The sequence below is a fragment of the Eretmochelys imbricata genome, chromosome 1 (assembly GCF_965152235.1).
Source record: "Eretmochelys imbricata isolate rEreImb1 chromosome 1, rEreImb1.hap1, whole genome shotgun sequence".
NCBI classification, from domain to species: Eukaryota; Metazoa; Chordata; order Testudines; family Cheloniidae; genus Eretmochelys; species Eretmochelys imbricata.
This window is the reverse complement of record NC_135572.1, coordinates 198,586,360-198,599,112: the sequence shown is the minus strand read 5'-3', so window position 1 is coordinate 198,599,112 and position 12,753 is coordinate 198,586,360. Positions and strand designations below refer to the sequence as shown.

The window sequence follows — 12,753 nt, the reverse complement described above, 5'->3', positions numbered from 1 at the left end:
CAAATATAAATATGTCAAAAAAGCTAAATTTGCTGAATTGCCAGCCATGTACATAAAATAACTGTACAGAACTTTAAAACAATGGAATAAGCACATTATTGATGGAGACCTACATCTGCATTGTCAAGTATATTGAAGGATATCTTTGCTTGTAGTTTCAAATGAAATTGCAAAAAACTGCAAATTGCAAACCCATGTAGCATTTATCTACACAGTCTATCCTTTGTTCGTTACAACATGTGCTCTACCAAATTTCTGCAAGGAGATCAAATAAGTGTAGAAATGACCACTGGGATTGCTCATCATGAGGGGAAGTTACTCATTGCAGTGACTTGACACTCCTATCACCCCTGTGCTTTGACAAGCAGTACATTGACCCTACTTTACAGCCAGGGGCATTGGAACAATTTTCATAGTGGGGGTGCTGAAAGCCTTTGAACAAAACTGTAAACCCTGTATATGATGGAAACCTTACATCAAGCCGGGGGTGCGGGGGTGCTGCAGCACTCCCAGCACCCTTAGTTCCACATCGCTGTTCACAGCAAGTATAGCAACCTTTTATAGAAAGGCTTCTGTGTGTCAAACAGAGCAACATCAGGCGTCCAAGTTAACTCTGTACCCTAAATTCAGCTCCTTTCCCATACTGCAATCTGGTGGGATTTCAGTAAGGCACTGGGGCAGTCACATGACTGGATGCAGTGCACAAATCCACATGCTGTGCTCAGCAATGGCAGCATATGTGCTTGGATGCAGTCTGCAGCTGAGGGACCTGATCTGATCTCTGTGCACTCTCTTGGAGGATGTTGATCATTGTAGAACAGAGTGCGGTATGGACACATGCACACAGTGATCATTTTAAAATCAACTCCGCAGGCTTCTTTGTGCATTTCTGAATGTATAGTAATTTGTATTGTACAAATGATTCTGTGAGGTGCCAGGTTTCTTCCACTCCTGCTGCAGTAAGGATACATTCCAATATGAATTGTAGGATTAGGAAATGACTAATACATGGCAAAGAACATTAGTGAGCCTTATTGCATGGAAGCATACTGCCCCCAGGGGGTTCAATACTTGAAGTACATCTGTAACACAACTCATTCTTCAAAAAGCCTATAGTAGTAATTGGTCATGACTGGACATCTGCCATTCAGCAACAATTACTCCTGGGAGAATTCGGCAACAAAAAATTAAAAACTCTGTTCACAATATTTTAAAATTCTGCATATTTTATTTGTCAAAATAATGCAATATAATCACTCTGGTTCCAATTATTTTGGTAATTTATTTAAACTGCAATATAATGGATAGAGAATGGGAGTGGGGAACAAATCACCTTGCCTAATAGTAATGTAGCTAGGTTTGACCCTTTATTTCAAGTCAACAAATATATGCAGCCATATGCTCAGTGTTACAACATAGGCAAATGAAGACCAAGTAAGGGCAGGGGAATCAAACTCACAATTTATGTTGGCTACTAACTATCTCTGAAAGGTCACTAGCCAACAGTTCATGGAGCACATTGTGATAGGAAATTTTTTCAGTCCAAAAATTTAGAGCAGTTCTAATTACTAAAGCACAATCAGCATTTATAAGGCCATACTGTCTTTTATCCTGGGCACTCTGGCAATGTAAAGAAGCCTTAACACTTTTACACCTGTTTTATACTCCTGGGGAAATTCACAAAGACAATGGGAACACTAAGCAGGCAGGCTGCTACATTCTGCTCTGCCTGAGGGGACAGAGCCTGCCCCATGCTTACCTCCTCAGAAACACCCCGAAGCCTGCCCCTCCATGCTGAGCATGCTGCAACAGCAAGTGAGAGGGACAGAGTGTCTCTCTCTCTCTCTCACGTGTATCCCCCTCCCGGCAGTGATTTACGTTTCTACCGGCTGCCCAAACTGACCTGCCTGCACTGCTGGGAAGGGGCACATGACCGCTCTTGTGGCTTCCCTGCCAGAAGTCATTTTTCTGTAGAGAAGCAAAGAAATCTGCGGGGGACATGAATTCTGTGCACGCACAGTGACGCAAAATTCCCCCAGGAGTAAACAGTTGCTGTTATTGTAGGTTCCACTGCCAGATAAGTGAGTACAACAGGAATTCTGAAGGCAGTGATACACAGCAGCCATCAACTGTAGGGCAGTTACTCTGCAAAAGGAGCCTCTTGCTTTCAGAATACATCCTTTTAAAATATTAATATTTATATATTATACACATTGCATTTAAAAACAGGATGTTGCACAGTAATGTGATGTAAAAATTCCAGTTGGACAGTAATGTAATGTAAAAATTCCAGCCCACTGAGTCTGAAACTAGAGACATACTTTTTTTTCTCTTAGTGCTCTCATGTTTTCATCAGACACTCCAAGGCAAGATCCCAGTTCTGCAGTCCTTATGTAAGCAGTCATACTCACTGATGGAGGTGAGTAAGGGCGGCAGGATCTGGACCTAAATTTGTGGGCTTCATCTGAATTTATCCTTGTCTCTTCGATATAAAGCAGAAAAAAAGTATAGCTTAAATAAAGCTAATTACAGTAAGCCTATATAAAACTATTATTTAAAGTAGTTTATAGCTGTAAGGAAACCCAAGGATAAGGAGAAAAGCTCAAGACCCTTTACCTATAGCTACTTTATCTTTAAATGCACACAAATATACTATAGACTAAATTTTTCAGGGAATCTTCCCTTCAGCTGCCAGTTCTTTAAAGGTTGGAGCTGGTCACTTTAGAATTTCCGGCTTTTCAGAGCTTTTCTAATATAAGCTACATTTTAAAATCTTTAACTCTGACCTAAATTTAAAAATGGTGCACATGTTAAATTGACCGTTAAGCACTTTGCTCAGGTACAGCACAGGCAGCAGCAATGCAAGCGTTCTCATTGCCCTGCCAATAACCATACTTAGTACTGTAAAACTGTTAATGTGCCTCAAGCCCTGATCTGAAGGGACCATGTAAGCAGGAGAAGAGGGCAGTAACTCACTGAGCACTGGAAACGTTAAAGGATGCAGTTTGCTTGGAGTATTTTTTTCAATATAAAAGATTTTAGATGGTCACTTTGAATTACTTCTGGTCCCCACCAAGTATCTTGCTACTTGTCTCTAGATCTGAGAATAATTATTGATTACTAATAAATATGAACCTGAATCAAAACCTTGGAACAGAACACTCCCAAACTTTCCATCTAAATTCTTATACTACCCATCACTGTGAGATGGGAAAGTTTAGATCCAGATCCAAACTTTACAGTTGGTATCCATTGCTAAATAATCATTTGTTCTTCTGTAGTGCCTTTCACTGGAGGCTTTTGCAACTCTTTGCAAACCTTAATGAAGTCTGCTTCACAATACTCCTGTGAGTTAGGTGTCATTGCTCCCATTTTATATATGGGCATTTCCATATCAGCAGGGCTTAGTCATACTGCAGTCCATGACATTACCTTCATAGTGCAGTTGAAACTCAGGAGGAAGTGATACCTACCCCACTCTGCAAATCTAGGATTTTTGTGGCACTCGAAGGGCCATATTCTCCCATTAATTACACTAGTGGAGCCTCATGAAAATAAAATTTTCTGCGGGCATAAATGAAGGCAGCTCCATTGAGTTCAAAAGAATTTTGTCTGTTTACACCAGCAGAAGATTTGGCTCAGTGTGGTTGTCATTGAACCAGAGACAATGACCATAATAAAAAAAAATGTCCATAGGGCAGCCTGGGGTTGAACTCAAGGTGCTAACCAGAGTTAAAAGCAGCATTGCTGTGTCTTAATTGCTATTCTAACCTGAGTTATCCAATGTGGATTAGCTAACCAAATGAAGAATACACTTTTCTGGAGGGGCAATGTAGACATACCCTAAAAGTGGATGCCTCTTTGCTCCTCCTTTCCCTGTCTCAGCCCTAGAATTCTGACACTGAACTCTTGGAATTACCAGAGTTCAGGTAATTAAACCCTGGCATAATTCCATCAGTGGTGATAATGCCATAGGTTGTTGTGAGGGAAAAATCAGATATGATTCACAATCTGCTGAGAAGGGACATGTACAGCTCCCTGTGCTAGATTTAGTGAGTGATCCATTCAGGTGTCTGAGAATTGGATGACCAAGTTTGCTGGGTACATTTTGTCTGTTTTAGGCAGATAGAAATCTCCAGAAATGACACTTCCAGAATTCCAATTTAGAAGTTAGAAGTCAGCACTTTTTGTAACTAATCCTATCATTCATTTTATGCACAAAATACCTCCTTTTACTAAAGATGGCATTACAAAGAGGCAAAATAAAAACAGATTTTAAAGTGTTCAGGATGTTCAATAATTTTCCCTCCAAGTTTTTCTTCCCCTATCTCATGCTGTCTTTACCAAATCTGTCTTGTAGACAAGCTTCTTACTCTACTGTAAAGATGGAACTGAATTTATACCCTACCTCTCAACAAATACAAGCATTGGCATATGTTGGAATCTGAACCTTAATATCAAGGCTGACACGAACTCTGTAATGGACCAAATCAAAACCGCAGAGCTGAATACACCTGCACCCCAAACCTTAAAATGTTCAAAATCCAGATCTGAATCTTTCAGCTCAGGCCCATCTCTACTCTAAAGCTAGTAACTTACTGGCTTCTCATGGTTCATTGTGAGTAGTTGTTAACACATAAGGCTTGATCCTACTAAGTGGTGAGACCTCAACATCCACTGACTTAAGGTGAGAATGATAAATATTATTTCAGTGATGCTTTTGTCTCTTTACCCCATGAATACTGCAGTATAACGCCTACTTTCAAATGATAAGAAAAATAAGAAACTAACTTCAATACATGCACAATTATTTGATGATTTAAATGTCTCAAATTTGGAGACACATGGAAAAAACAGATGCTAGAGCCTCAAATTTTAAGACTTCTTGAATTTCTGTACAAATGTCTGGTATTAAAATGATCAAATACAAGTAAAAGCGAAGGGAAAACTCTAATTATTTAGAGTATCGATAATATAAAAAGGTGCAGTCACTTTCTCAAACTGTCTAGTATTGTTATAATAACAAAAGGAAAGAAACCAAGCAGTATATTTTTAGGAAGAATTTTTTTTAAAGCAGAAAGATTCATCGGGTGTCTTCAAAGGCTGTTCCTGATTGGTTATGTTTTGAACACTACTCTCTGTTAACACTAAAGAAATATGACCTTTGGCATTCCTTTATCAATAGTTTCTGTTTGAATGCAGGGAAGGGATGGAAGTATGCCGGGTTTACACACATACCATTTGAAAAATATAGTGCTTTACTGAAACCTTAAGTTATTGTTAAATATTGGTGCCTTTAAAAAAAAAAACACAATAGTTCATAACAAACAAGACGTGCCTGTAATTTTATTTAAATAAAACTGATTTATGCATTGCTGAAGTCTGTCATGTCTTCAGTGGAAAGGCTTGACTGTATAGAGGAGTGTGTGTTTTTACAAGTCTGATGCCCTCTGAGGACAGAGTTGATTGACTGGCAACTTCCTGAATGCCAATTCTGCCTTGATGTCCAGTTCACCTTCCTTGCCGTTCACAGGGATGAAAGAAGGCATTTTGGAGGCAGTGCCACTGGATCTGTACAAAGCACAAATCCACAAGAGCCAAATACCATGTTAGAGGGGAATGGCAGGCTATGTGTTCTCCTTTCCTGCTCATACCATGCAGCCAGCCAGCAAGGCCACCCAAGCTGAAGACCTTCCGTCACATGTTGGAACTGAGGATTCCTTTGCTACTGTGCTTCCAAGTACGCACTTTGGCATTTCTCCTATTATCAACGTCAAATACTAAAAATCATAGAATCATAGAACTGGAAGGGACCTCGAGAGGTCACATAGTACCGTGCCCTGCACTCATGGCAGGACTAAGTATTATCTAGTATTATCCCTGACGGGTGATTGTCTAACCTGCTCTTAAAAATCTCCAACGATGGAGATTCCACAACCTTTCCCTAGGCAATTTATTCCAGTGCTTAGCCACCCAGACAGGAAGTTTTTCCTAATGTCCAACCTAAACCTCCCTTGCTGCAATTTAAGCCCATAGCTTCTTGTCCTATCCTCAAAGGTTAAGAAAAACAATTTTTATCCCTCCTCATTGTAACAACCTTTTATGTACTTGAAAACTGTTATCCTGTCCCCTCTCAGTCTTCTCTTTTCCAGACTAAACAAACCCAATTTTTACGATCTTCCCTCAATAGATCATGTTTTCTAGACCTTTAATCATTTATGTTGCTCTTCTCTGGACCCTCTCCAATTTGTCCCCTTCCTTCCTGAAATGTGGCTCCCAGAACTGGACACAATACTCCAGTTGAGGCCTAATCAGCGCAGAATAGAGCAGAAGAATTACTTCTTGTGTTTTGCTTACAACATTCCTGCTAATGCATCCCAGAATGGTGTTTGCTTTTTTTCCCAACAGCGTTACACTGTTGACTCATATTTAGCTTGTGGTCCACTGTGACCCCCAGATCCCTTTCTGCAGTACTACTTCCTAGGCAGTCATTTCCCATTTTGTATGTGTGCAAATGATTGTTCCTTCCTAAGTGGAGTACATTGCATTTTTCCTTATTGAATTTCATCCTATTTACTTCAGACCGTTTCTCCAGTTTGTCCAGATCATTTTGAATTTTAATGCTATCCTCCAAAGCACTTGCAACCCCTTCCAGCTTGGTATCGTCCGCAGACTTTATAAGTGTACTCAGTATGCCATTATCTAAACCATTGATGAAGAACAGAACCGGACCCAGAAATGATCCCTGCGAGGTTAACCTTCCAGCATGACTGTGAACCACTGATAACTACTCTCTTGGAATGGTTTTCCAACCAGTTTTGCACCCACCTTATAGTAGCTGCATCTAGGTTGCATTTCCCTAGTTTGTGTATGACACAGTCATACGAGACAGTATCAAAAGCATTCCTAAAGTCAAGATATACCACGTCTACCACTTCCCCCCTATCCACAAGGCTTGTTACCCTGTCAAAGAAAAATATCAGGTTGGTTTGACATGATTTGTTTTTGATAAATCCATGCTGACTGTTACTTATCACTTTATTATCTTCTAGATGTTTGCAAATTGATTGCTTAATTATTTGCTCCATTATCTTTCTGGGTACAGAAGTTAAGCTGACTGGTCTGTAATTCCCTGGGTTGTCCTTATTTCCCTTTTTATAGATGGGCACTATATTTGCCCTTTTTTTTAATCACGATTAATTTTTTGAGTTGATCACGTGAGTTAACTGCAATTAATTGACAGCCCTAGTTAAAAGGGATAAAGTCAGCACTCAGACCTCTATCTGCCCACATCATACATTGTGAATTCATGAGTCTGAAATAATTGCATATGAGATTTCTAAAAAATACCAGCAGGAATTCCTGAAGCTCTAGAAACAGCCTTCAGTGAATGAGGAGAGTCTGGTACCATACCTGTTGTCTAGTAAAAAAGTGAATGTAGTGCCCATCTTCAAGAAAGGGATAACTGGGAAATTGACAGCCAATTGACCTTAGTGTCTTCAACATACCTGCATGCCAGGTTCCATGGAAGAGTATCAGGGTGGACCTCTTCTGTGCAGCTTTTGGCTCTAGTTGTAAAATTTTATCACTTACAAATCAACTTCTTTGAGATAAGCAGTGGGGAGTACTAGAGGTTAGGGATAAGTACAGTGTGTAAGGATAGCATTCTGCACCCTCTAAAAGTTACAGATTCTGCTGAAGGGAAATGGAAACTTTTCTAGATGTTAGCAGGCCAAGTAATTATAGTGACTGTGAGAAAATATTTCTCTAAAGCTGTGCATTGTGTTTGTTCACAATACAGCAGAGGTGGGACAGCAGTGTCTTGAGGCCCCAGAATCTTATCTAATACATCTTTCACCTCAGCATGCAAAGTTTGGGGCTCCTTTAGAGCCCAGAGACTTGGTGTTGGACCATTTAACCTTTACATAGTTCTTACTGGATGCTCTAATCTGGTAGAGCTGTCCACTCTAGGGGTTTCCCCCACACCGTGTGGGTTCTCAGACCCTCTAACAGGAAGGAGGGTAGTACTTGGGGGAGAAGAGGGAGGGGTGCCACAAGAGGCCAAAAAAAAAAAAAAAATGGAGCCAGGTAGCAAGGTCTGAAATTAAAATACTGTTACTGAAGCTGCTTCATCCAGATTATGATGGACCAACCACTTTTTGAGACCATTTATAGCCATGGGGAAGGGGGAACCCATCAGTTCCTGGGAAAATCCCCTCGGATGAGCTGCCTTTCCCCACTCCCTGGCCTCCTGAGTTAAGACAATGGGAGCTGCTCCACATACTGAGGGGCTTCTTCCTCCCCCAGTGCATAGAGCAGGCAGAGTTCCCTCCGCAGATGCTCCTCACCTGGCTCTGCAGCTCCTTTGCTCCAACTCGTCCAGGTAGGTCAGGGACCTGGGGGAGAGAGAGAGAGTGTGTGTATGTGTGTGCATGTGAGAGACAGTGAGCTGAAACTCCTTCCTGCCATCCATGTGCTTGGGGGAGAGGTCAGAGACTTCCTGCTGCACCCCACCCAACCCCACTCAACCTCACACTGGGAACTGAGAGAGCAGCCAAGGAAGAAGCAGGAGCCCAGTGCTGACGGAGCTGCATCAGCATCTGGGGAGAGGTGTGTGTTTGGGATGTGGGGTGTCTGCGAGGGAGTCTATGATGACAGCATTTGTGGGGGGTGGGAGAAGGGCAAGATGAAATCAGTGTGTATGTGGATGGGAAACAGAGCAATTAATTGGGGGCAAAATTATTTGATGTGTATGGAATGAATGATTTCAATTTGAGGGTGGAAAAATTAATTGGTGGTGTTTGGGAAGACATTGATTGATTGGGTGGGGAAGGACGAGGGCTTGTCTACACCATGCAGCTTTTAGTGACAAGGCTGTGTGCTCTTTGTTGGTACTTTGTCAGTTCTTTTGTCGACAAAATACTTCCAGGAGAGCGCTCTTGCCGACAAAGCCGCATTCACACTGCCACTTGCATCGGCAAAACTTTTGTCTTTCGCAGGGGAGCTTTTTTAAGTACCCATGAAAGACAAAAATTTTGTCAACAACTTCGCAGCGTAGACATACCCAGAGAATGGAGAAGAGGAGAGAAAGGAAATCTCTTTTCTTCCCTCATCCCCTCCCACCTAATATCTACTTGCCACTCTCCCCCAGTCCACTTCTTGCCTCCATTTTCAGACTCTAACCATTTTTTCTACCCAGGCCATTTTCCTTCCTTTCTTCTCCCCATTTTGTTATATGACAGAGGAGATGTAAAAGGGGCAGGGGGAGGAGAGAGCACTCCCTATCTTCATCCGAGGGAGAGGAACCTGGACTCCTCACAGCACCTACTATACTTACCCAAATCTTAAGTTGCGATACTTGTTGATGGTGTGATGCAACCTACCCGGATCAAGTGAGAATACCATGATGGGTCCTATTGGACTGGTTAAGGACTGAGCCCAGGGAGGGCTGCAGAGAAGGACGCACCAACCGAGGGTACCACAACAGGCCCTGTTGGACTGTTAGAAGACTGAGCCCAGGAAGGGCTGCAGGACACTGAGGACATTTTGGATTTATAGCCCGGAAGGGGTTTGTTTGTTTTGCACACAGACTGCATGTGACTTGGCTGGAGGGCTGAATGACCAAAAACACACTTGATGAGGGCAGCGGCCAACAGGGGGCACCATGAGCAGAGGAAATTGAGAAAACTGCAGGCATGCACTCGCTTGACTAGGGGGCGCTCATGAGAGGTGAATTCACCCCATTACAGTATCAGACTTGGAACCACATTTATTTTTGTATGAATTTTAAGTTATTTTACAGATACAATTAAAAATACAATTTGAAAATAAGCAACCTTTATCTGCATGGTGTGTAAATTATGTGTTCAGTTAACTTTTTTTTTTTAAATTGTCATGGCTCAGGTGAGTACAAGCTAAATTTATATTGTAGAAGGATACTATTATTTGATTGTACCACTTTAAATAATGAATGACAAAGCACAATATGGTAATAAAAGTAATAATGATAATGGCTGGCCAGAGCTGGTTAGGCATTTTAGAACTCACTACTCAAATAATTAAATTTAAGCATAAGAGAAATAAAATTATGAAATGCACAGACCAGTCAAAAAATTAAAATAATAGTACTGTAATCCTTTACGAACTTTGAAAGAATAAAATTACAGAGAATATATGTGCACTGTCCATTTCGACAGGAAGTACCAAGAAGTAACGACAACAATAAGAATATAAGTGTGTGTGTGAGAGAGAGAGTATGTGTGGGAGATTGTGTGTGCGCCTGAGTGTGTCAGCATGCTGTCTCTTTAAGCAAACAGGAGCCTGAAAGCTTGTTCAGTACAGCAGTAACTGCAGCTCCCACTCCTGAGCCAGAGGCAGCAGCCCAGACAGACTCCTTGTCCCCCCACCCTAACTCAGCAGGGACCAGGTACACCCCGACATCAGCGCCCGCCCAGCTGTGCTCAGCAGATCCAGAGGCTGACTCCCGGCCCACAAGCAGTGTGGCCAGCAGGCTCCATGGTGGGGGGAGAACAGAAGCAGCTAGGCTTCAGAGAGCTGGGGAGTAAGGTGGGGGAGGAGAAGGAGGAGGAGCAGTATCTTCCCTCCTGCTGCAAACTTCACCTGAATGTGGTTTGAAACTGGACGTGCACCCCCCCACCCTCCCTAAATGGCACCCCTCTTTCCTTGTCCTTTTCTGTTTATCCAGCCCCCCCTTCCTTTCCTCTGCCAGTAACACATGGAGCCCATAAGACTTAATGCCAGGAAAACAGCAGAAAAGTGAGCTGTCACATCAGATGGAGAATGCTAGAAAGGTTTGCTTATATGACCTGGTTTTGTCTGCAGGGGTGTTGTAGCCATGTAGGTCCCAGGATATTAGAGAGACAAGGTGGCTGAGGTAACATCTTTTATTGGACCGACTTCTGTTGGTGAGAGAGACAAACTTTTGAGCTTTTCAAAGATCTCTGTAAGCTCCAAAGCTTGTCTCTCTCACTAACAGAAGTTGTTCCAATAAATGATATTACCTCACCCACCTTGTCTCTGGTTTTGCATGTCAAAAACTTCCTTAAAATGGAACTGAGAGGGTTAAATTTTTACCCTTGAAGGTGAGAAAATAGTTAATAGTTTATCCATCACAAGGAAGTGAATTGATAGTATTATTTTATAGCAGGGCATGCTTAGTGCATACACAAGATGCCTTCGTTCCGCTGGGACAGGAGCGCGTTGATTGTGATTATTTTTGGGATAGTGACTGCAGTGCTTTGGATATTATGCATTTGGCAGCTTGTCCTCAGGTTTAAACCAGGTAATAATAATATCTTTCTGCTTTATCCAGTTTACAAAAGGATATAATTAATACTGACTGAGTTCTTAGTGCCATCAGCTTCTTGAGCAGGAATGTCTCTTCTCATCATTGTTACTATCCTGTGTTGGTCCCAGGATATTAGAGACACAAGGTGAGATAATACTTTTTATTGCTAGGATGACCATATGTCCTGTTTTGGCCAGGACAGTCCCTTTTTTAAGCCCTGCCCTGGTCACCCCAACTTTTTTGGCAAAAGTGGGCATTTGTCCTGTTTGCTCTTTCCAACTGATTAAATGCCAACTTTTGTCAAAAAAGAGGGGTGCGGTACAGAGGAATGTGTGGGCGGTGATCAGCGATGCCAGCCCCTTGTAGAAGGGAAGGCAGGACTCATGAGGTGAGGGGGCAGGCAGGGTTCCAGCAACCCCAGCCTTGCGGGGGTGGGGCCCTTGGGTGAGTGGCTTGGGTGAGCTCAGGCGGAGAGGTGGGAGAGCTCAGACCAGCCCTGGGCTGTGTCCCATTTTCCCATTGGGAAATATGGTCACCCTATTTATTCAAGCAGTTTTCAACCAGGGGTGCGAGACCTCTTAGGGGTCCACAAGTAGGTTTCAGGGGCTCTGCCTAGCAGGGTAGGCATAAGACTCACTGAGGCTCAGAAAGCCAAAGCACCACCACTCCAAGCCCTGCCACCCAGGCCTGAAGCTGAAGCCTGAGCAGCTTAGCTTCGCAGGGCCCCCTGTGGCATGGAGCCCTGGGCAACTGCCCTGCTTGCTACACCCTAATGCTGGCCCTGGCTTTTATATGCAGAAAAACAGTTGTGGCACAGATGGGTCATGGAGTTTTTATAGCATGTTAGGAAGGTCTCAGAAAGAAAAAGACTGAGAACCTCTGTTTTATTGGACCAACTTCTGTTGGTGAGAGAGACAAGCTTACACAGAGCTCTTCTTTAGGTCTGGGAAATTTACTCAAAGTGTCATAGCTAAACACATGGTGGAACGGATTGTTTAGTGTTAGTAGTTAACACATATTTAAGGGACCATTCAAAGGGAAGAGGCCTGTTAACACCTTTCCAGTCATGGGTGCAGTGGTGAGGGGAGGGGAAAAAAAGCTGGGGGGGTGTTAAGTGGGTTATAGATTGTTCTATAAGGCCATAAATCCAGTGTCTCTATTCAGTCCATGATTTTATGAATTATGAATTTAAGCTCCAAGGCTCATCTTTTGAAGGTGTGGTGCAGATTTCCTCTGAGGATGAGGATGGCAGAGTCAGATACAGAGTGATCACTTTGTGAAGTGTTCATCCCCTGGTGATACTATGGTTTTGTCTTTTATCATTTTTTCTGTGTTAGTTCATCTGAGAGCAGAGTAATTGTCTGGTTTCACCCACATAGTTGTTACTGGGGCATTTAGTGCACTGGACGAAGACCACCACATGTTGTGATAGGCATGTGTAGGAC

The 12,753-nt window shown here is 42.5% G+C and overlaps 1 protein-coding gene across 1 annotated transcript in view; it reads left to right on the top strand.

Annotated features, from left to right (window-relative positions):
* The first annotated feature begins 5,619 nt into the window (after window positions 1–5,619).
* ADGRG7 (adhesion G protein-coupled receptor G7) overlaps window positions 5,620–12,753 on the top strand; it is a 62,567-nt gene continuing 55,433 nt past the window's right edge. The window contains exon 1 of the mRNA XM_077817548.1: window positions 5,620–5,740. Within this exon, the coding sequence (XP_077673674.1) occupies window positions 5,620–5,740 (121 nt within the window). The remainder of the gene's footprint in view (window positions 5,741–12,753) is intronic.